General features: G+C 42.2%; 1 protein-coding gene across 1 annotated transcript; it reads left to right on the top strand.

The window, feature by feature from the left end:
- Positions 1 to 1,723: 1,723 nt before the first annotated feature.
- HHLA1 (HERV-H LTR-associating 1) lies at positions 1,724 to 25,616 on the top strand. The gene is made up of 14 exons (XM_026057081.1): positions 1,724 to 1,799; positions 2,669 to 2,728; positions 4,070 to 4,150; positions 4,605 to 4,688; positions 4,781 to 4,864; positions 5,883 to 5,966; positions 6,906 to 6,962; positions 7,068 to 7,154; positions 8,550 to 8,650; positions 9,756 to 9,957; positions 11,139 to 11,210; positions 11,482 to 11,553; positions 25,008 to 25,164; positions 25,511 to 25,616. Exons 1-14 carry the CDS (start codon positions 1,724 to 1,726, stop codon positions 25,614 to 25,616), a joined length of 1,323 nt encoding a protein of 440 aa, XP_025912866.1.

Raw genomic sequence — 25,616 nt, forward strand, 5'->3', positions numbered from 1 at the left:
CTCTAACTAGCCCCTCTCCATTTCATACAGTTAAACCAAAGAAGAAAAAAGATATTTGAGCACAGAAGCCTCCATTAGTTTTATACCTACCTCAGTGAAGCCTGTATTAGCGCTGTTCCCATCATGTTAACATTTTAGCAGGCCTGAGCTAGCATCATAAAGTCACCCCCTAATTACAGAGTACACAAATGCATGGAAAATGCTGCTAGACGTCCCATTAGGTTTCATAATACAGGATAGTGGAAGCAGGGAGTATTCATGATGCCAGGCAGTGTGACTCTCATACTAGCAAACGTACATGGTCTGCAGTCCAGCTAGTGCTGAGATCCCAAATATTGCCACGAGGAGGGCCAAGCTTAGGYTGTTTGATGCTAGACTGGTCAGTGGAACATGGGACTCTGGTCCTGCATATTAGTGCAGCCCACATAAATACAGTAGAGTGTGAAGTCTATGGAGTGAGATTTGGCTAAGGCTTTCTCTCAGCCTCATCCCTGTGATTCCACGTGAGATCTGCAGAAACTGTGGATGAGTATGGGCTTGGGCTGGGGTAAAAATGTGGGTATTCCTTTGCTGACATTTGCCTACTAGGACAATATCCCTGGAGAAGAAAAGTTAGCCAAATGTACTGAATAGATAGGATGAACTACATAAAAAGCTTCTCAGAGCTTTGTCAGAATTTGCAGAGCTGGCACTTAAACACTTCTGACTCATCAGACGAGCAAACACAGACATTTTCCACATACAAATGCTTGATATCATTTTATCATCTCAAGGAGCAATCTCTTTGGAACTGTTCAATACAAATTAGCTATTTCCAGAATGTTTTAATTCTCCAGTGAATTAAATATGAGAAAGATTTTAAATATGATGATAATAGTTTGTTAATAAACCAGTATTATCTTCAAGATAATGATTTGTTGTACTTACATGATTAACTACTCTGARAGGATCTGGGTGACATGAAGAAAACAATTGAACTTTTTTCACTAATTTTCATACAATTCCTCACGCACTGACAACTACATAGCTATTTGGCATCTTCTGATATTCCAAACTAAAAGGGAGGAAACACTTCGAGTAGCAAGGACTTTCCTTCTTTTTTTCTGACCAGCTCTAATGAAAYCTTTGGAGCCTGGAAAGCATGTCCTTGTATGAAGGGCAGAGCACTGTTAACCTCTCCCAAGCAACTAGGTAAGGCAACAGAGCACACGACTTGGTGAGAATAATTACCTGTGGAAATACAAGCCTAGGGATGGCTGGGCAGGCAACGGTTCTGCAGAAAAGGAGCTGGATTGKTATTGCCTTGAAATCAACATAAGCAAGTTTTACCCTGTGTCAACAAGAAAGGTGTAGGCACCTGATCTGTCAGCATGCTTTAGGCACAGTTCCTCGTGCCTGAGAACAGAGGATTGCGTAGATGGCCTCACAAGTGCCACCCAAGCCCCCGTTATGTAGGACTCAAAAATCAAGAGCTAAATGCTAAGCTCATGAGACTGTCACAAAAAGAAAAAAATACTGATTGTGGGATTTCTGATTCTTTGTCGTTCACATCACCAATCTTCTGTCAGCATCACGGAGAGTTAGTGTTCCTCCCATGACCACGTTTGGGACCAGGGCTGAAGAAAAAAAAAAAAAAAATCACATAATATTGCAAACTGTAGCAACACCAAAATAGTATTTCTTTCTCCTAGAGCAGCCAAACCACTGGAAGTCAGAGTCCATAATGCGGTGGTGCTGCTGGCACGTGCCAGTGAAGATGTGCGTGGGATTTTTGTGTCTCTCTCTGTTTTGGAGTGTAGGTAAGGCTGAATATTATGGTCTGGTGATCCCCTGGGAATAACAAAAAATATTTCTCTTTCAATTGCTCCCATAGCTGGAATGTCCATTAGATTATAACACAGAGGTGGTCATCACCACCACTGCTGTGAGTCCTCCTCACCACCAGCTCTCAGGAGAGGATTTTCACTGGGGAGCTTGGATGGACTGAGAAGCTCAAGCATCAGAGAGGCATGGGAGTTTAGCATTTCCTAGAGCTGGCTCATTTAGGGAGCCTTCTGGATTACTCTTCGGAGGCACTCAGCTCCACTGATGGGACAGGGAGCCTCTTGTACTTCAGCTCATCCTGTGATGCCTAAATTGCCACTTCGCATCTTGCCTTCATTGGTCACAGAGGGAATCCCAGGAAGTGAGTCCAACCTCCTGAATCCCCCTCCAGTCCCTTCCCAACAACACAGTTCCTGTGAGCAACACTCTATCAAACGCATGCCCTGGACAACCAGCATGCGCACAGCTGGTGCCAGTTCCTTTAGGTTTAGCCTTATACTATGCACCTTGCAGTCAGTGGTGTTTGCAAGCCTAGTTCATACACGTATAACAGCTTGCCACCAGTTTTTTCTTTTGATTCTCGAGTTAGGGGAACAAGCCCTGATGTTTAATCTGCTTTCTTCCTTTAGCTGCCAGGTCCTTTGGGGCATTCTTATTCTTAGGTACTCASTCAGCTGTTGTTACAAGTACTCCGTGGCCTGCTTTGCAGTGCTTATGTCTATCCATTTCTGAGATATAATGAATGAGAGCAGCAAAGTAACCCAGGCTGAGAGCTCAGCTGGGAGTTACTTGCTAGCTCAACAGGGGAAACTGTTTCTCAGTCTTCTCTTTCTTCACTTCACAGCTTCATGCATACGAAGAGAAAACAAGAAGGAAAAGCACGTGGCAGTGCTGGCTACAGCAGGTAACAAGCGGCACATCAGGAACCCCTTAACCCTGTCCATGTGCAGGGCTTAATGCAAGTGGGAGGTGCTGTGCCGGGCACAGAGGTGGACCCTTCTCCAGCAGAGTCTGTGAGCCCAAACACCCTGCTCTTGCCGTGGTTCCTCACCGAGACATAGGCACCTCCTCGGGACTGCCCAGATCCCTGTCCAACATAACCTCCATCCTTCTGGGGAAACTAAAATGTTGTTTTCTCTTTCCTTGCACTCACACACACCTCTCCATTCCCTTCTGTTTTCCTGTCCCTTTCTTCCATGCTAGCGACAAGCTCAGTCCTAGAGTGCAGCTCCAGTCCCCTTCCAGAAATCCTTCCCAGTTCTGAGTGATTTCTGCAGCACGCTGAGAGCAGGGCTGCRTGTGCTGCAGGGCTCCTGGTTTCCTGTATCTTCACAAGGGTGACTACGATTTTCTTTTTCACTTGTCAGAATGGAGTTTAAAACATGCTTCGGTTAGAAACGGTTAAAAATAATAATGACATCACYGGAAAACTGTATTTTCCCAAAAMTTCAGTGTTGATCTCATCTTGCTTTTCTATGCTTCTTTTTCCTTGCAGCTGTGTTTTGTYTCTCTCTGTCATACACACACACACAGACCTTCCTCCTCACACACACCAACACCATACTGCTCTGCTTTTTATGACTTTGTGCGAGGGAAGCAGAAGAGTGTCTTTGGAAATTTTGATTTGGGAAAAACAAATAAGCAACATTAATAGAAAGAAAACCTCTTTTAAATAAAAGTGTGGTTAAGCTATAGTTAATTCTTCTTTCTGGTAGCAATATGACCATCAAGGTAGCTGAGAAAGAAAATATCTCCATTTTCATCCCAGTTCTATGCAGCATTTATAGCTTGGGGAAAGGAGGAATATTGACAGATACTATCTCTATTTGTTACCTTCAAAGGGAGATCTAATGTTCTTTTTTAAGTAAATACACACTGTCCAGCACGAGGGGGCACCAAAATGTTAGGACTTTGTTAGGCTCTCTGGCAGCCTGCTCAAGGCCATGGTCAAAGGAATAGATCACTTAGAGTCCTACTTAAATTTTGGCCTACCATTACGCTGCCCACTCCATTTTATTATTTTTCAGGCTTCTCTCTGCACTCATGGCCTTTCTATTTCCTCACCACAGTTTTTTCTGTGCAACCCGATACACAATCTATTCACTTCATTTTCCCATTCCAGAGGCTTTTTGTCGACTGGTTCCACCTCTGTCACCTGAAGCTGTATACACGCAGGGGATTTATGGCTCTTTCCTAGCATTTTCGTGATGCAGCCAGCTACTCAGAGAGATCCCTTCTTTTTCAGAGCTGCCTGCAAAGTCCATGGATCTGGCTGCTATTAACCTGACTGAGCTAGTGAACAGCATGCTGGACACGGCACTCAAAGGTAAGGTTACTGATGATGGGAAACCCAAACAGGCTGTCAGCTCAGCCCTGAATGAGATAAAGGAAGTGTTAGCAGAAAAAGCCATAAATGCATGCTGTCAGCCTCAAAAATTAACTCTCGGTGCAAGTTACACTTGCACATTTATAATGCAGAAAGCTGCCTGCCCAAAAGACTTKAGAAATTAGTGTGTGTTTATATGTAGGCATAACACAATTACTTATGGGATGGCTCTAAGAAGTGCTTTATAATGCAGTACAGGTTTGCTTGCTGGAATTAAAAAAAGGTAATACTAGTGATCTTTCCCTCAGACGAAATGAAAAAGAATTCAGTCTCAAGCAGCTGTATAACATCAGCACCTCAGGAGTTKTTTTAGAAATAAAATGCGCAGAGTCAAAACATTCTGTTCACGTAATTTGTTCTAACCACTAATATCAGTGGGCATGTGTTTCTGCAGGTACCAAAAATTTTTTCTCTTTGCTGAGCGTTACGTCTTACAGCTCTTTTGCCTTCCACAAAGTGTCAGTCACCATTTATAACAGTGAGTGCCTTATCGCTTTACTCTGCACAGAAACATTTCCTCCTGCACAGGGCGTGCATCAGGATACCCATGTTCTCTCTCTCTTTCTACAGCTTCTAACCTGAAAAATGTTGACCGTGGCAAGTTCCCTATGCATCACTGCTACTGCTTGAACAACGTGACAAATGACTTGACAGGTGGGTACACAAGAAAGGTTGGCAACTGAACGTGCTTAAGCTGAATTATTTCATGTGAGCTGAAAGCTATAGCCTCAGCTCTGCAGACTTTATTCTTATCAGTAGCATTGCCATACTGAGGTCAGTGGCCATTACTCATGGCCAACGGCTGCTCTGACCCTTTGGAGAGACACGATGCATGCAGCCTCAGATGGCTGCGCCCAACCAGACAGTCTGGAGCGGAGCTGTCCATCAAGTGAGCAGCATGGTTCACCCTGGTGGGAAAGACCTCCTTTTCCTCCTTGGAGTACAAAGAGCAGTGATGTAGTATCTTGGCCATTTTCACTGTCTGGAGGCAACTCGCAGGAGATGGACGGGGGTTTCTCTACACCAGTGCCTCCAGTACCTTCAGTGAGTCCAACAGGAATGAAAAGTAAGGATTAATAGCCACACAGAGCTGTTTAATGCAGTGTAGGTAAATCCTTCACCTACTACCCATTCACGTCCCTGATCTCACAGCATTTACAATTCCAGGATAAATCTGAGTGCTCTAGATTAACGGCTGATTATTGTGAGATATCAAAAATAGCTCAGCAACTAGAGAACAGACCCCATATTCTCTAAGTTGCATGCGATGACCATCTCAATAAAGCAACAACGGCTTTCACGGCTTCTTCTGGAACCATTCATCTTATCATTCTTACTACATAATGACCCAGTTATAGTAGGAGGATGGTAGAGATAGATACCCTAATCTTTCTGACCCAAATCCAGAATATCTTGGTGATTAGAGCAGTGGAAATTGGACACCAGTGATTTTTTGGATATCATCTTTAATTCACATTTCCTCAGAGTATTCAAGTGGCTTCTTAAGTCCATTCCCATTCAGTAAAAACAYTCTTAACTTTAAAATATTTTAAACTTTATTATGCACAAACATATACCCAAAATATGATCACATAAAAAAGTGATTTTTGACTTAGCATGGATGGTGGAWTATGTGCTTTGGATTATAAACTTTCTCTGTTTTTCCTTCTAGATTTTACAGCTTTACTTGTTGATATTATTGGAAACTCCACCAGCTATCTCACAGAAATTTTCAAGTCTACTTCTATTCTCTCAGGTTTACATTTCTTCTTACCATTTATCATTCTTGTTTGTCTCATTTATTCATGCATAAAAGCCTACGATTTCTCCTGCTTATTCTTCAGCATTTGTCYTACAAAGCGTGGACTGCAGATGTAAACAAAGTCTCCTTACAGGAAAAGAAAATGTATACATACATACATGCATACAATGTATTAGTATATATAAAATATGTATGTTATGTATACATACATACCATACTTTATATATATATAACTTTATATTATACACCATGTATAATTTGGGGAGGGGTGGAGATGCATGTTTGCAYGAGCATCTTTGTTTTGTTTGAAAGGTTGATGAATTATTATTGAATATGAATATTTTTTGAAATTATGACCCCACCAAAATAATTATGGCCTATATATTCTGATGGAATGTTTTTTTTTCCCTGCAACAATGTTTTTAATGTAGAATTAAAAAAAAAATAGAAATATTTCCCCTTGAAATATTAGCATTTGGACATGCTGCCTCATATGAACTTCATCTGCTCCAATTCTTCTGCATAGGCTGGGKTTTCTGGATAACTTTTCATGAAATAGTGCAGTCTTCCCTTTGGCGTTTTGAAATCTCATGAGACATGTAGTCTAGTCAGGCATCCAGTYCACAGATGAGAATGGTTCCCAGAAAGCGCAGGATGGTATATACCACTGAAATCTTTTATTTTCAGAAGAAATGTGTAGAAATATTTTTGTGTATGAGAGATTGAAATTTTCTATAACTATCAWCTGCTTTCTAAGAAAAACACCAGTTTGTCAAAGGATCAAACTTTTGTCAAAATCAGATCTGAAGGAAAATCTTAAGCCAGTTGTAGAAGTCACGTACCGTTTGGGGTTTGCGTCTTCTGCTACTTAAGATAGTATTGTGCAATGAAAACTGAGAGCAAGCGTCTGTTTTACATGTGTTTCCCTTACAGTGAGTCAGAGCAACAATTCAGATTGTATCTATATCTGCATGATGGCAGGCCGAAYAGGTAAATGTAAAAAAATTCCACCCAAAATATTGCCCTATGGTTCTCATTGATGGCTTACATTTGAAGCAAGACCTCTGTGATATTTTTAAGCATGTATATTTGCAGGGAGAAATCTGTCTGACTTTTGGGAGATGCTAGAGAAGTCTCCTGTTATTAATTACACATTTTCCAGCAACACATCTGCTGACCTGGGTAAGTACCTCCTGGGGAATAAAAGCAAACAGCAGCAGCAATGAAAACCATGTCCAGATAGCACTTGCAATGAATGCAGTGTTTCATATATTACTCCRTATTCACCACAAAAAAATAAGTAAAATCTACAAACTTCAAGTTATTAAATGTGGGGTCTTCTGTTGGATGAAAGAACAAAAACCTTTGGTTTCATTGGAAACTACTGGTGACCTGGCGTCTCAGAAAATGTAATTCAGTCTTAGTGCTTTGATCTTTTTGCTCAGAAAGCCCTGGAAATATGAGAGCAGAATGGATGAACAGCTAGTGCCCTAGTGAAGCTCCGATCCTTCTTCATAGGCTGAAGCTGTAGTCAAAAGTCCCCTCTTATAAGACCAACYGGATTTTGTGATTCTGTTCTTGAGATCAAGCAGGCTAGATAATATATATTTCCATTTGGATATCAAAGCCCTCGTGGAAGAGGACAGGGATAACATTTCCCAAGGCAATTTGTACTTTTATGGGTGTGAGGCAGTGAGTGATGGTGACATGACACAGCAGTGCTATGTTTAGGCTGAGCCTCTTCTTGTCCACACTGTGGGGATGAGTTAACCCATACTGTGGCTGGATAGAAACAACAGCCTGAGTGCTCATAAGGGATTTATAAGGCCTAAGACATGGATGGGACAAAAAAGACTAGCCCTGGGACTATATCTGAAGATATTCAACAATGAACCCACTAGCCACTTAATTTCAAACCTTTCCTAAATAGTTGAAGAGGTGATATTTTTAGACCAATATGTCTTCCCTAAGATCTGAGAGATATGCAAATTACATAAAAATTGGAAATTACATAAAAAATTGGGAACTGAAGATGCATCTTTTGATCCTTTGAATCCTGCACCCCAAACCAGAACATCTTCTCTCATGGAATAAGAGCTTTTATGGAATTCAGTCCTGGACTGGGGGAGACTCTATAATGTTTTTAATTTAAAAGAATAAATCCCTTAGCTCTCAGTGGGAATAATCTCCTATCTTTATGTGAGTTACCCTCAGAAAGGGGTCAAATATACTTAGCCAGTGTGCTGCATGGTTCTTCCACCCAAAACTGCTTTGGCAGGTTGAGCTATGCTTCAGATATGACCGCTCATTGCAGTTGGTGCATGTTTCTCATTTTGATTGCTTGATTGTAACAGGCAAACAGTGAAATCAATGGCAATTTTACCTATGCCAAAAGGTGTTCGACATTACTCTCTTATTTAAAACTAATCAAAGGCAGGCAGTTTGCCAAAAATGACTTTCTTTTAGAAAAGAGAGCTACCATTCTTTTTATACCAGAATCCAACTCCTTTCCTTTTTATCTCACTGAATATGCTGTGGATACTGAGCATACTAACCCTATCTTCTCATACCTCGAAGATCTAGATTCGATTTTTTCAAGTTTCATGAAATTACAGGAAGACGCAAACAAAACCATGGATCCATCAGCAGAACACACGTGGAGATCTAAAAGTGCGCAAGTATTCTCACACATAAATGTATATTCTCCTTGACTGACAACTTGACAAGTGACTGCTTAGATTTGCTGCACAAACTCTATGATGTTGAACTAAAAATACAGAGTAAGATAAAAGTTTGCCCTAAAGAGCAGAAGATGAGGCCATTAATGCCCTGGATAACCGGAGGGTAGAAAAATTATTGTAAAAAGCCTCAGATTGTTTTCATTGTCATTTCATTAGCAAAAGACATTTATTAAGGAGTCAGAGAAGAAAAAAATAGTTGGTGTTTTTAAATCATGAAAAAAAATTGTTCACAGTGTTTTCTCTCATTACTTACTGTCATTTTTTACCTATCTCTTTCTCTGTCTTTGATATTTATATGCTCTGCAGTTGTGAGTACCTGAACATCTCATAGACTTTAGTGCATTTAGCTTCACCACTCAGCTACAAGATAGAAGAGTGCTAGCATGATCACACTGAAAGCAGAAAACCAAGGCCTTAGCCTCACTTCCACGTAGTGGAAGCAAAGACGAATTCAAACCTAGGCTTCGTACCTCCTAGTCACTGCAGCTGCATCTATCAACAGCAAAATTTCCACGTTTCCCTAGTTAGGTGCTGTTTTATAAGCCCTTTTAACTTCTTGAACCTCATACCAACCTTTATTATCTTTTCCAACCCCAGTTATCATTCCTGCCACAAAATGTCATCAGTTCTCAAATTTCAGCATCTGCCCTTCGGTACCTCCCTGCTCCCCTTCACATAGGCAAAGGCATTCATCTCTTCCCTCCACAGTGAAGTAGTTTAGGAAATAATAGAGAATAATTTCTGTGGGAGGGAAAAAAAATAGCTTTGAAGGAACATTTCACATTGTATTTTTTTGTTTACGAAAACTCACACGTTGTAATATTGTCAATTAAGATTTCAAACTTTATTGGCATATGGAAAGAAAAAAAAACAAACGGACTTTTTAAAATGAAATGAGAAGGTTTCCACTCATCTGCCAGTGAAAGCATTCAGGGAACAGAGGGGATTTTCTGGGTGCGTTTTAGACATTATTGTGCCCCGGAGCGTGCGTGAACGCGCGGCACTTGGCCATGAGGCACCGGCACCCAACGCGTGTTGCGAGTGCTGGCACCTCTGTCTCTCCCCAGCTACGAGGATCCCAGTTGTTCTGAAGGGGGAGGAAATCCCTCCTACGAGGGTCCCAACATGGCCCAAGCCAGGTGGCACGAAAGGATCGGGGTTTCCATCAATGGAAACCTGGGACGCTTGGAAACCRCGCAGCACGGCCGGAGCCTCTCCGGAGAGCACAGCCACAGCACCGACCTGTGAGTACTGCACCAACAAGCTGTTCCTGCATCATTCCTGCACCCTTGGCCACACGTTAATGAGCCCCAAAGCTGCTGGACGGTGGGACAAGGGCCCTCCATTGCCTATTGCTCCGGCTGGCTGCAGGATCCCATCCCAAACCACGTCTCGGAGGTGGAGACCTGGTTTACCACTTGTAAGGTCCTTCACAAACCCTGGCAGTGTCAGGAGCTCTTTGCTCCACTCAGYGACCCACAAAAGTGTCTGAATTTGCACATCCAAACTGGGTGAAAGACCCCTTCTTGCAAAGGCCCAGCAGGCAGAGAGGAGGTTTTTTGACAGACCCTCTTGTTGTAAGTCCCTTCATCCGGAAAAGCGTGTTTTTGTTTCTCTTCCACAAGTTAACCTGTTGCTGTGGTTTCTGACCTGTGGTGCCTGGGAGCCCCTCAGGGTGCTCAGGATCCCTGCAGGGTGCTTTACCACCCAACCCTAGGAACTGGCAGTTCAACGGACAAGCTACAGGGACCAGATATTGCTCAATTAAGGAGACCACACTGGGCAGAGAGTTGAGATGTATTGCATGAGGTGACATGGACTCCCCATTCCAAGAGGTGCCCGTTCCTCCAAACTTGCCCAGAAATCTGGGCAGATGGGTCACTAGTCACAGCCTGGTACAGGGGCTTCACCAGTGCCTCACCTTCAGCAGAACAAACCTCGGGGGTGCCTCAAAGCCCTCGTGCTGCAACTGATTAGATTTCAATATTGCAGAAGTGCTAAAATACGTTATAATGACTTTCCTGTCATTTTTCATGCTTTCGTGGAAACCTGCCTCTATGTCCTGGCTCTTCTTGTTCCACACATGCACCTCAGCCACCCAGGTCTCTGCCCACATTTTGCTCCAAATCCGGCGAGCAGACCTGAGAAAGAGCAATATAGAGTTGCTTCTCTAGGTCTCCACTAAACATACCTTCTTCAAATCCTTATCTGCCTTCCCCTAGTCCATGGACCTTCCAAGTTCTAACAAATTACAGTTTTTATCCTTCCTTTTTCATCCTTCTGTTTTTATATGTCACTGGAAGTACCGGGCAAGGGACTCTGGCAGGTGATCTCTCTACTACATAGTGGGTTGGGACTTTGCACTGGACAGATAAATAACAAATATTCTGAATGACGTGAAGCATATGTCTTTCTGTTCCCATAGCTGAAATGTCTGCATTTTGGACACAGCCACTGCCTCCTCGAGAAACAAGCAAATTGATGCAAACAGAGCCAGGTGAGACTCATCAGGAATGATAACAAAGCATGTCAGCTGGCACATTTCTGAAATAGAAAATAATACATCTGTCTCTCCTTGTAGATAATATAAACACATGTAGAAAAAGGCAACTGTGAATATATTTATGAGTCAGTGTCTATATACATATTTACTTGTGGCCTGTGACTTCAGCATTTTTTCTTCTGTTATTTTTTTCAATCAGCCTTTCATTTGTTCATTTATTTCTGTTAAGAGGTCAAGACAAGTTATATTCTTTTCCTTCCTTCAGATTTATCTTCCTCAGTATTGTCTGCACCACCCTACAGGCCTGGTGTGGCATCAAAACTTCACTCTCCTACCAGTAAGTATCTGCACCTCATGCRGCAAAAATAGCATTATTTAAGAAAATATATCAAAACACATATACTCCCATGAAGAAACAACATACATGTTTAATGTACTTAATAGTATACCTTATGTATGTAAAAAACCCCTGAAATATCAAAGGGACTGATGCTCATATTTGTTTGTGTCATACACAATCACACATTTAACATATAAATTATACTATCAGTATAGAATTAACGTATGTACTCCACATGTCAATATTAACATGATTGGCTTTTGGACAATCCTAAAATCCCTTTATTCCAAACGAGTACATCAAGCTTTAAATTTTCCTATTGGTACAAATAAAATGATTAAGTCAATCCCTGCCACATGAAATCTCCAGAACCGCCCTGAATTTCAAATACTGCAGACTTCCTCTTAGGCTAAAGAAGGGTCGTTATCAGCTGGATTTTCAGAAAAACTCACTTCCCAAATTTAGGCACTAATAATTAGGTTTTAAGAGCTCTGCATGGTAAATTTATGCTGATGTGTTGGTCCACTTACTATCCTTATATTGGTAATAACCTTCTATTTACACATATTTAGCAAGAGGCTACATGCTTTGAAAAAACGGTCTTGATTAGATGCCAGAAAGGGCATCTGAGCTGTGAAAGAGTGCAGCCCCTAATTTGGATGCTGAGCACTTGAGTGTCTCAATCCAGGCYACCCACTCCAGATTTTGCAAAGTTCAGAAATATAATGGAAATAAAACTCAGCTGCAAATCCCATCCATCCTGCAGTCTCAGCACACTGTGCTAACAAGTCAAAGTCAGAATCCTAAATCACAGGGTAGAAGAAAATTTCTACTTGTTCTAGCAATGTAAAGCTATTAGCCCAGAAACTCTGAATTGAGGTTTCCAGGGCTTATCACAGGGAAGAAATATTCATGACTACAGTATAGGCACTCAGTATCAGGTTGTCCTGGGCTCTCGTCTACTGAAGAACTGTTCCATGATTCTCCTGACCAAATGTGGGTGTCTAATTTGAGATGAAACCTGTCATTCCTTGAACTCCTCTGACTATACCAGCTGTTGGCTATCCTGGGGACTGAACACAGCTAGCTCAGTTCTAGGTGCCAGTGTGGTAGACACCTAAACTGGTAAAATGAATCCCATCTCAGAGATTTCTTTGGGACTAGTGTTAACACTGAGATGGAAAAGAAAAAGCGGCTGTTGGCTGTACCCCACCATTGCTTCCTGATAGTGACATTGTGATGCCAAGCTAAAGAATAATAATCTAAAGCTATGAAGCACGTAACGCCTGTGTTATTTAGCCTCTTGGTCTATTTCAGCAAAAGCATAGTGTAAACTCCATTTCTGTCCACACTGCCCATTTACCTGCAAAGTACCTGGGCTGTCCTGACCCATTCCAAAGGTACCACCAAAAGAATTCCAGGTCTGGGAGCTTTTTCGGTGTTGTGGTAGCAATTAGATGGGTTATAATTGTAGTTCTGCAAGAAACTAGGAAAAGGAGTTTTAAATAAATGCTGCAAGAAAAAAAGCAAACACTTAAAAAAAAATCCCTCTATTTAGCCGTTCCATGCTACAAATACAGAAACCTCAGATCTCCTTTGAACTTCCTACAAATATGAATGAAGCTGAAGGAAAACAGTTTAAGAAAGGCTAAGCCACAGCTACAGACAGTGGCTCTTGTACTTGAAAGCCATCCACCCATCCGCAGGTTTCCTTTAGGTTTTTAGATGAAGTTCACTTCCTTTGGCATTCTTCCCTAGGAAATGAATGAATTTTCCTTTGTATTATGGGTTGGTGACTATGTCTGGGAACCTGAACCTGAAGGTGAAAATCTTTCCTTTTGGTTTTGTTTGATTTTTAATTTGCAAGTTGACTTAGGAGAAGGACTTTCCAAGCTATTTAAACTGGCAGTGCTTAGAGGTGTCATAGGAGGGGTTATAATGGGGAAAATCACAGATAATGGAAGAGCAATTAAAGAAGCAGGCTTCTCCTTCAGGGGGTCCCTTACACATTTGATGATATCTAAGACCTCAAATTATCCAGAAAATGATTGCATGTGAACATCTTTAGTTAGGCAGTAATGAAGTGAATGGAGTGCCAACTATTTAATCATCAGCTATGTCAGTGTCTTGTATCACTCCTTCTGATGCAAAATATGGCCAGATCCTGCTGCAAGGAGGAAAGGAGGAAGAATTTCCCAAATATTGCTAGCACCTTTGGATTATGGACTGTTTCACCCATCCCACTAAACTCACGCTGGTTTCTTCACCTCTTAATCTAGAAAGTTTCTTGGTTTAGAGAAGGGCCAGTGTTGGGCAGCACAGCTTTGAGTCTGCAGCTGAATCCTCTCACTGCATAGTTTATGAAATACCTCTTCCTTACCCTCTTCTTCATGCCCATTACCAGAGTGCTCTGGCTATTCTTCTGGTCTAGACCCACACTTGTTTCTGTCCCTCGCCTTATGCTCCTATTTATGGGCTCCCACTTGAAGAAACCCTTCCATTTCTTGCAGTCTTAGTCTTTGCTAATCCTACTCCTGACTCTTGCAGTCAAAATCCAAGACCAAGGAGAATAATGGAATTTTATTTGTCTTCATCGGCTCACAAAAAAGGATCCTTTCAGATTCTTTCCCTACAAAGTGAAAGGAATGTTTGCTGTCTTGTCCACTGCTGTGCTGTGATATCATGCATGTTCATCCTACATGCTTCACATTTCAAAACACACTTCCCTTCCAGGCCTGTTCTACTTTGCTTTTTGTTGTTCAGTCATCAGATTTCCTGAAAGATTCACCTGGCAAAATAGAATTGCTTCCTCTGTTCTCACAGCCAGCCTGAACTTTTGGACATGGAGGCAGCATTTCTCAGCTGAGCCAGACCTTCACTGTTTCAGAAGGGGATGCTGGCATCCTGCAAGCTTCAAGCTTGCACTGTTCACAGGGCAATTGCGCCCTAAGTGATAACCTGGGATTAAAAAGTGGTCAAGAAGTTCAAAAAGTGATGGAAGCAGGTCACACCTGACAGTTGCAATGTAGGAACTCTGGGATTTGCAAATTCAGAGCTTTAAATGGGATCAGAAAAGACTCTTTTTTTATGGGCATTAATCTTTTCAATATCTCTTTCAGTGTCTCAGTCACTGTTTATAGATAACACTCTCCCGTGAGCCTATGAACAGATGCACTGGATCAGCTTCCTTTTTTAGCTTAAGATCTTAAATGGCCTCCTGTTTCTGCCCTGTGCCTCATGTTCTCTGGAGTATTTTCCCTTGCAGCATCCCTTGGAAAGTGTATGCTTATTTTACTCTCTTTATGAAGAGTAAATGCAAACAGCAAAATGGTTGAACAGCAGGGTTTAAATGTGAACCTGGCTTATAGGCATCTGATTCCTGCACCACTGTTCATAGTCACAAGCTATAGAGATGCTTTCTTTCAGTGCATGAAGAAAATTAAGCATCTAGGAACGGGATTACCAACAATCAGCATATTAAACAGGGAAAGCTGACAAAAGACAGTAAGTAAAAGCCAACTTTTCTCCCAGACTTAGAAGTATATGGGATTCATTACCTTAAATCCTTTCCAGTATTGAAGAAGTCCCTTTTGAATTTGCCTATGGACAGTTTTGGCGTCTTTTCTTTTTTGAGTTGGGATTGGGATCGGGGGCTTGCTGGCTCTCTCCAGCAGCTCCACACTCCAATACTACATTATGAGACGTTAACATGAGTTAGTCACCTCGTTCACTGTGTGGAATTACTCTCAGGTATGAATCTCGCTTTACTCAGCCCCATGCTATTTCAAAACCTATTGAGAAAAACTTTATAGGTGATATGCTGGCCTGCCACTCTGCGAATGTGGTAGTGAAGATGCAAGATGACTGTCTCGTGTTGCATAAGGAGTGAAATCACTTGGTGCTCTTTCACAGAATCACAGAATCACAGAATCGCTGAGGTTAGAAGGGACCTCTGGAGATCATCTAGTCCAACYCCCCTGCTCAAGCAGGGTCACCTAGAGCATGTTGCACAGCATCGTGTCCAGGCGTGTTTTGAATATCTCCAGAGAAGGAGACTCCACAACCTCTCGGGGCAACCTGTTCCAGTGCTCTGTCACCCTCACAGGGAAGAAGTTTTTCCTCATGTTCAGATGGAAGCGTCTGTGTTTCAGTTTGTGCCCGTTGCCTCGCGTCCTGTCAACTGGGCACCGCTGAAAAGAGTCTGGCTCCATCCTCTCGACACCCTCCCTTCAGATACTTGTACACATTGACAAGATCTCCTCTCAGCCTTCTCTTCTCCAAGCTAAACAGGCCCAGCTCTCTCAGCCTTTCCTCATAAGAGAGATGCTCCAGWCCCCTAATCATCTTTGTGGCCCTTCGCTGGACTTGCTCCAGTAGTGCCACATCCCTCTTGTACTGGGGAGCCCAGAACTGGACGCAGTACTCCAGATGTGGCCTCAGCAGGGCTGAGTAGAAGGGGAGGATCACCTCCCTCGACCTGCTGGCAACACTCGTTCTGATCCACCCCAGGATACCATTGGCCTTCTTGGCCCCAAGGGCACATTGCTGCCTCATGCTTAACTTGGTGTCCACCAGCACTCCCAGGTCCTTCTCCGCAGAGCTGCTTTCCAGCAGGTCAGCCCCCAACCTGTCCTGATGCATGGGGTTATTCCTCCCCAGGTGCAGGACCCTGCACTTGCCTTTGTTGAACTTCATGAGGTTCCTCTCCGCCCACCTCTCCAGCCTGTCCAGGTCTCTCTGAATGGCAGCACAGCCCTCTGGTGTATCAGCCACTCCTCCCAGTTTTGTATCGTCAGCAAACTTGCTGAGGGTGCACTCTGTGCCTTCATCCAGGTCATTGATGAAGAAGTTGAACAGGGCTGGACCCAGTACTGACCCCTGGGGGACACTGCTAGCTACAGGCCTCCAACTAGACTCTGCACCGCTGATCACAACCCTCTGAGCTCTGCCATTCAGCCAGTTCTCAATCCACCTCACTGTCCACTCACCTAGCCCACACTTGCTGAGCTTGTCTATGAGGATGTTATGGGAGACAGTGTCAAAAGCCTTGCTGAAGTCAAGGGAGACAACATCCACTGCTCTCCCCTCATCTACCCAGCCAGTCATTCCATCCTAGAAGGCTATCAGATTGGTTAGGCATGATTTCCCCTTGGTGAAGCCATGCTGACTACTCCTGATCACCTTCTTBTCCTCCACATGCTTGGAGATGGCCTCCAGGATGAGCTGCTCCATCACCTTTCTAGGGATGGAGGTGAGGCTGACTGGCCTGTAGTTGCCTGGGTCCTCCTTCTTGCCCTTTTTGAAGACTGGGGTGACATTGGCTTTCTTCCAGTCCTCAGGCACCTCTCCTGTYCTCCATGACCTTTCAAAGATTATGGAGAGTGGCTTAGCAATGACGTCCGCCAGCTCCCTTAGCACTTGTGGGTGCATCCCATCAGGTCCCATGGATTTGTGGGTGTCAGGTTTGCCTAAATGGTCTCTAACACGATCCTCCTAGACCAAGGGAAAGTCTTCCTTTCTCCAGACATTCTCTCTTGCCTCCAGGGTCTGGGATTCCTGAGGGCTGGCCTGAGCAGTAAAGACTGAAGCAAAGGCAGCATTCAGTAATTCTGCCTTCTCTGCATCCTTCGTCACCAGGGCACCCACYCCATTCAGCAAAGGGCCCACATTTTCCCTAGTCTTCCTCTTGCTACTGATGTAGTTGAAGAAGCCCTTCTTGCTGTCCTTGACATCCCTTGCCAGATTTAATTCCAAATGGGCTTTCCTCATCACATCACTGCATACTCTGACAGCTCTTTGGAGCTGCTTTTCAATTCTGAGCAAGTAAGGACTGGCAGGAATCTGGCCAGATAACACATTTGCTGTGAAATGTTTTGATTTTGCTATGGCAGCTTCAAGGCTTAGGTAAATGAACATGAGATAACGGCTACTGTGTCCAACGTGTTGGTATACAGTGCCTCTGTACATAGGTACTCTCATACTTATGTAAATACTTATGAAAATGCAAAGCAGCTAACCTTGCCACAGTAATATGTTCCTGTCTATGCCATATTTTACATGAGGTCTAGCAATTAGTCTTTGCACAGATTTCTCGCAAACTGTATTTATGACTAGTGAAATAGTACTTTGGTAACAGCTACCACTGTATCATCTGGCGAAGACTGTACAGTGCAGACAGTCCCTGCTACAGTGAGTTAACTGTCTACAAAGCAGAGAAAAAAATCCCAGTACAGGGCAGATGGAAAGAGGAACTGTGATTTTTTTCCTTCCTTACAGCAAGTATCACTTTGCTTTTCAAGTTCAACAATGCTTCAGAATTATAGGAGACCTCAAAATAGGTTGTAGGGCACCACCCATGGAGTGAATCACATGTAAGACAGAGTGCTGGCTTCCCACAGGGCTGCTTCACTCCCTGTCTGGTGTCCTCACTCTAAGCGATCAACCTGGAAACCAAACCACATGGTGCTGCAGGCAAGGGCCAGCTGAAGAAAATTACATGCATGCAGTGGCTCCTGAATAACAGTTACACTTCCTGTTAAACCTATGGCACTCAAGGAAGTAAGTGGAAGGGAGAAAAACATTTGTAGCTGTGGAGCTTGTTGGAGACAACGAGGAGACAAGTTCCATGAATATGAACTTTGGAAAGGTGTGGTGTATATGTTCCATTTTTGGCATCTATAAGGAGAAGCACTTCAGTTTTATTATGATTTCATATTGCTACCCTATTTGGGGAGAGAATCCAGATTGACTATATTGCTATTCAGGCTAAATGTAGGTGCCTATACTCCAGACTGGAGTTTAGTTTGTGTTTTAGTTTGTGTCAGCTGAACACAGCTGATAATGTGTTCATAAAGATGTGTGCTCAGCATAGCATAACTTTTTAGGAAGAGAAATTCAACAGCTATCACTGAGGTCAATCTGATAATCCCTGTAGTGCATGAAGTTAGGGCAATATATGTCCTTTGAAAACAGGGCTAGAAAAGAAAGAAATGGTCCCCACCTTTTCTAGAATAAATGGATGGCTAAATTCCAGCATTTCCTGTCATTAGAATTATGTTCTAAGCCCTCTTCATCCAAGATCTGCCAGTTTGGCTGCTCAGACCTGTGTTTTTGGCTACAAGTTCATGGGATGCTGTCAGAAGAAGCTGTCCTTGGTCCCACCATTGAAGTTGACTATGCTGCAACGAGAAATGTGAGTGTTAATGGAAAAAGAGAAGTGGCAGCATAATTCTAGCTTCGTGGTTAGGTCTATCAGAGGTAATTTGGGGAGATCTGTCCCTTGAGTGCTTGTGTTGCGCAGCAACTGTGTAATGTAAAAAGCCTAGCTGCTGGGTAATGCAGCGGTAATATATCTGGCTAAATTGCAGGGGTCCTTTAGTAGCATTTAGTCTTGTTCTTACAGACAATAACAGAGGAGCTCTCTATTTGTTCAAAGAACTGAAACGCCAGCCAAGTAATACTTTTCAAATKGTCTGTTTAGATATATAAGAAACAGAACAAAAATATGATAATATGAACAAATAAGGGCCCGTAAATTCTGAAGGATGGTAAGCAAGGATGGCAAAGAGAAATACTGATTATGTAGTTTTTGATGGATTAGTTGGAAACATGGAAGAAAAGCTGCAATGTTCTGATATCGTCAAAGGAAATCATGAGTCTTTGATATGTGTTCCTAATAAATCTAAGAGAAAACTGCTTCTGATAATTAGCCGTCAAAACAGGAGAAGTAATTTGAAAAACTGAGTATCATCAACAGCTTTGTCCGTGAAGTTAATGTCCGTTGTCCTTCTATGTTAATGGAGCTGACAGACTGTCTGGGATGTAGCCAGCTCCCCAGCTCGATGCAGGCAAGCCTCAGGTCTTCATTTTGGGATTACTTTGAGACTTAAAGCCCAAGTTTTGGCCCATATTCCCTGCTAATCTCACCTTTTCTAATGACATTCTTAATACTAACTTCTATCTGCTCATTGCTGATTTTCAAAGCACCTTTACTTGTTCCTAAAGAGTTTTTAGGGGGCAGATATGCATATATGTCTCAGAGATAGATGTCCTATTGCAGATCTCCAATTTGCTGCCAYGGGGAATATTCACATAGTCAGTGAGCAACAGCACTGCTTACTTCTTGGTAGAGTTTTTTTTTTTCCCTTAGTTTTGTTGTTGTTGCCTATTGCTGCAAACTAGAGTGAGAATTCTGTGCTGTCAACTTTTCGTAGCTTTTGCTGATTCTGATCAGGTTTTTCTTAGTTACCACTCCTGTTCTGTTCAGCTGAGTCTATGAGCAGATGTTGGGCTGTTTAAAAAAATTAAAAAATCATACTGTCAGAAAAACAAAATGTTTGAGAGCATAAGACTCAGTCGGGTATCCCTTCTCAGAGGACAATAATGGTATTGGAGTTAAAAATCTCAGCCTTGAAAAAAAAAAAAGGAGTTGGCAAAAGCATCAGTTGGTCATACAAACACAGTGGGGGAAGTCCCGCAAAAAAGACAGTGGCAAGGAACAGAGAGAGAAAGCTATTGCCTAGGAGGCTTCAGAGTACAGCAGTAGAAACATMTGTAGAGACCTGTTTCCAAGGAGGAAACTCACTGGTGTTGAGCCAAACACCAGTGCTTCATGTAAGAGACTTTTTGAACAAGGATGATAAAAAGCCGGTTATCTTATTTTGATCTTTCCCTCATTTCACTTCTATTTAAAGAGTTAAAAATATCAGACAGTCCTTGTTTTACCTCTTATGACATACATTGGTCACAAAAAGGAAATGAGCCAATATCATATCATATGAATATATTTTCATTTCTTGACGCTCTTGATGATGTGAAGGGAACAATTTAAGATGGACTAGWCCTTCCTGTCTTGATGGGGAGAAGAGGAATATGCTACGGTAATTCTTGTCCACCAAGAAATGATTATGCACAAAAATAAAATTTTCTTCATGTCTTGCAGATCAGTTCGACTTGGAGATTAGATAAAAGCTAGTTAACTGAAAGTTGCTGGATTCCGTAATTGGACTTGCAGTGTTCATAGTCCAGTTTTTTAATGTGCTACTTGCTGTCTGATGGTCAAAACTGTAAAAACCCAAGAAAAGTTAAGACTGGAAGTTGACCCTCTTTGCAAAGGCTGGAAAACATGGATTTTGATGAGAACAGTGAACAGAGAGGACCTAAATGCTTCTTTACCAGAAACTAGGATGAGGGAGCCTGTCAACCTGCAAATATGTCATGGCATCCTGGGAAAAAAATCAAACAGTGGTGACCTCAAAGCAATGAAGAGCTCCCACAGTGCTCTGAAGACCTTTTTTTGTAATTGCAGAGGAAGACAAGCCTTACCTACTCTGCTAATGCATGTGGCCAGTGCACAGTCCTAGTCACCGAAAAAGAAGGATTTAGAGATTGGCAACAAACACTTTAGCTACAGCTAAGTAACCAAAGCAGTACCAAAGCCCATAATCTGGCTCTGGCAGCAAGTGGCCCAGCCTGGCCCATGTCCACATGCTGAGATTGTCCCCCTCCCCACCAACAGAATGGCCTTGTCCATGCAGTTTATTGGAACGGTTGCTGGCATGCAGTCCCCAGCCCCTGCCCAGGCAATGTCTGGGAAAGCACTAGTTGGTTTGGGCCAAAATCCTGCTTAGAATCAGGCGCTCTGGAGGATGGTGGGACRGTGTTGCAGCCCACGGCCTGGCCCTGCTTAGCAGGACCACAATGACAGAAAATCTGGTTTTCTGTTCCCGCYTGAGAGTCTGGGCTTGGCAACACCTTTTGAAATCCAGGAAGTCATTTCTTAAATCACAAAACTGGCTTTTCTTTAATGACAACTGATAAAATATGCAAGTGTGCATATTATAACATGCAGGGAGGGATATTACAGGTTTGAATTATTCACAGTATCCTTAACATTCTTTTTCACTGACAACAAAATTTAATCTCAGTGTCAGAGAAACATGATATTCAGTTACTAATAGAAAAGGCTTTTTACTGCAGCAAAAACTAATTACTTGTCTGCCTATAGCAGTAGTGTGGTAAATTCAAATAGACAAGAATGAAGCTCTGCACAGGGAATAGTAGTTCTTGAGTTCTCTTGCCTGTTTTGACTGACTTGAGTTTCATGAAAAAGAATAGTCTGTTCTGAAATAAATTTCTACTTTCAAACTTGTTTTTTGTTCCAATCCAGATGTGTAGGAATTCATGAAGTGGATATGAAAAAGAAATTTCACAGTAGAAATTTGTTACAGAACAGAAATAAAAAATACTGTGAAGCATTGAAAATAGAATTACACAATATGATGTGACTATACCACACATACTAATCCAAACAAAATTAAATACAACATTAATTGAAAGTGAATTTAAGCATTACATAAATACAGCATTATTTGAATACAACATTYATTTAAAATGAAATTATAGCCATAAATGAAAACCAAAGCAATTTGTTTAAACTTTTTTATTTGACTTCTCTTTCCCACATAAATGAATTAAAACTGAAATTGCAGTCATTAAATTTACATTTAGATGAAGCTGATTTTCTGCTGGCGAAACACAAAGCTTGTGTAAATACCTGTTATACAGCACAATGAGTACCCATTTTGGTGGAGACTTTGAGATTCTTTGGAGGGTGGCATGTTGTAAGTTTTAATTATTCACAGCAAGTCCAACATCCCTTTTCATGCACAGCTCAAACTAAAGCCTCAGTGCCAGTATGCTCTGATGTTCAGTTACTAACATGAAGAGTGTTTATTAAAGCAAAAAAAGCAATCATTTTTAATTGACATCAAATGGAAAAAATCAAAGTGTGTCAAATGCAATTAAGTGGACAAAATTTGGCGATATTCATGCAAAACTACTAAGATTAAGAGAAATGGGGCTCCCACTGGCCCCTCATTGACTGAGTAAGCCTGATATTTGTGCAGTATCTTTGACTCACAACCAGTGGCCAGTTTTCAGCAGTGTCCGTGAGTCTGGGAGCTGCAAGTGTCTGTCCGTTACTTCTCCGTGATTTCTGCTACCTTGGGCAAGTGCCTGGCAGAAAAGAAACAGGATCGTAGAGATCTCTGAGGTTGGCAGTGCCTTCATTTTCCTCCTGGCCACGAATGCCATTTTATATTAAACTTCTTGTCAGCAGGAGGTAACTCAACCTTATTTCAACAGAACTTCATTAGTCCAAATTTAACCTCCATAACCTCTCCTATCGCATTACATGAGATGGCCCAAAACTGTAAAGCATGTGAGACATTTGAACCTGGAAATGCAATTACGCTGTCTAAGGAGATTATATCCTGCAGCTAAGGCAGCTTGTCRAGCCCTGGGCCAGATCTGGCTGCTAGTTACATGGATGGGAAAGCTGGTCGACCAGCACATTGCTGCCGTATTTGCTGTTCCAGCCCGGTGGCTGCCTCTGAGAGGGATTTGCAGATTGTGCAAAATGTGGCCTCTCAAAGCGTGGTCCCTGGTTATGGACTTACAGCCCCTGAATAGGCATCTACAAGGAGGGTCCTCACTTTTCGGCGTGCTACATGCCACTTCCAGCCCTCTGGTGGGTCTGCTGACACTTCAGTGATGCTGCATAGGTGAGACATCACTTTGGGAGTATTRCTCTGCTTAGGGGAAAACGCAGTGTACGTAGATTTTGCCTAATTTCTGCACAGTTGACGGGAAAAGAGCAATACCTTCTTTGCTCACACACATGCTTGGCCAGCTTCTGCTCTCCTTGAGGACAGGGCTGATTCCCATGAAACCTGGAGCATTTGCAGGTGTACCCATGGACCTCTGTCTGAGGGGCTGGAGAGGCGGCTGAGCGAGCTTTCCCAGAGCAACACCGGCACCCTGCATCTGAGGGGCACAGGCGGTTCCCCAGATGCTGGGTGCGATGCCTCCCAAAAACCGTGGCTGCATTGCAGTGAGCCAAAGGGTGCCTGCAAACACACAGGAGCTCCTCTTTGGAGTGGTGCTAATAAAAAAGCAGAGGAGAGGTGGTTATTCCAGCCATGCCCAGGTATCCTTTGAACACATATTAAATTTTACTTTTTTTTTTCTTTTTCCAGCAAGTGCTTTGATTCTTTGCTGATACTTCCCTAGCGTAAAGCAATTGTTAGCTGAGTGCGTAGGCACAAGAAGCGATATGATGTGTGACAGGATTTGCAGAAGACAGGACAATGGCAAATGCCAGGGTTTCTGTTCAGGTGATGAAAAGAAAAAGAAAAATTGAAAACTGCTCCAGTTTTGCTTTATTCTTTCTCATTTCCCCCCATTTTCACCTTGCCTTCTTTTCTTTTTTCTGTAACAGAAAGGGAGGCAAAAGGGAGACTGCGTTTCACGCTGAAAAGCAACATAGCAATTCAGGATTTTGCAAAACCTGCCATCACCCATTCTGTAGTACTACTATGTCTGCAGCCTGGCACAGCTGCAGTTCAGGGCTGGATGGAGTGTTTGTGCGCAAATGTTGGTCTCTGGCTGCTGACTACGGAGGGAGATTCAATGAATATCATAAACTAGAACCTTTCCTTTCAGTTGCTCAAGAGAGGGGGAGATGTATTTCATCCCTCAGGGACACCATTTTCCTACATTTTTCTTAATCTAGAGAAATTTAATTGTGGTCATTTGAAGGAAAAAAATACTGATTGACCGGCTGGCCACTGTCAAACCTATAGTAAAATGAACAAATTATCCCTGCCTTCCTTTCAATGCAGGCAAAAATCGACCTTTTCTTCTCTGGTTACTTGTCAGTTTTCATGAAACCTCTAGGAATGCATTTATCTTCATGATTCTCTAAAAATTGGGCTGAAATTAGCTGATTATTCAAAAGTCACTAGAAAAAAAGAGGGAAAACTGACATACAGGTGGTGAGACGGACAATGAGAAAGACCAAACCTCTGCGTAAATGATGTTTACTTTGTTAGTGAGGCTAAAAAAAGACATGAAGAGAGCAGTAAGAGTCTGTCTATTAGCCCTGTCATATTTAATCCAGCATTCAGATTTAGGGGGTAGGTGTAGGGAAGACAGTGGAACTGGAAATGTCTTCTGCATTGAAGTGGCACAGGTATCTACACAATATCAAATATAATAAGAGTACAGTGCTGTTGTTCATCTTACAGTGCTGCAATGTGGAAAATGGACATTCCAGTGATATTCGAGTCTGCACCTAAAAAAATAACAATAAATAAATTAGATCTTTAAAGCAGTTCCTTACATTTGTGCTAAATAAAAGCAACATGAATTTAAGTAACTAACCAGTAATGATAAATAATAGTAAATTAGACAGGATATGTGTGTTTTCACTCAGATAACTCCCATGCTGTGTGCTATTTTCTTTTCAATTATCTGTCTCACTCAGACTTGGTTTTAAGATATTTACGTTAGCTTATTAATCTGTACGTTTCCCACAGCCCAGAGAAGTCACTGCAATAAATTTTCTGGGACAAGTATTTGAACTAGTTCAGAGTTGTATTTTTTTCTAGGGTGTCCACAGGCAATCCTCAAGGAGTCCCTGCTGACCTTGCCTCCTGTTACCATTATAGTTCAAAAGATAAATCCTTGTGTCATGGAGCTGTGTAGATTTTTTCAGCTGTGCCTCTGTGTTAGTCGGAGAAGATATTCAAGAAAGGAAGCCATGAGGTAAAATCTGACACCAGTTTCACTCTTCTCTACCTTCTTAAAATACTCCACGGTGCTTTTTCAAATGACAGTTTTCAACCACCATGGCTTATTTTTGAGAGCCTCAGGGTACTGGGTGAGTCCCGAATGGGTCCCCAGTGCACTGACTGAGACCTGATTTGACTTCCACTATTTAGACTATGGGTGAATGAAGCTCAGCTAAATTTTTCCAAATATCTAAGGTGAAGTCAGAATCTAGCTCTTTATTTCTATGTTCAAAGTACAATATTAGCAGCATAACATAGATACAGATAAGTTTATGAAAGATGACAAGATATTACTCCCCTAACTTTAACTACATCTTTAGGTACTGTGTTGAATACTATTCCTGGTACTTGAAAAATGCCAGTTATGTCTGTGAAAAAGTCARAAGAGTGGCTTATTCCCACAGTAAGTATATTTTTTCTTTATAG

Source organism: Apteryx rowi, unplaced genomic scaffold, assembly GCF_003343035.1.
Source record: "Apteryx rowi isolate R43461 unplaced genomic scaffold, aptRow1 scaffold_136, whole genome shotgun sequence".
Lineage (NCBI taxonomy): Eukaryota > Metazoa > Chordata > Aves > Apterygiformes > Apterygidae > Apteryx > Apteryx rowi.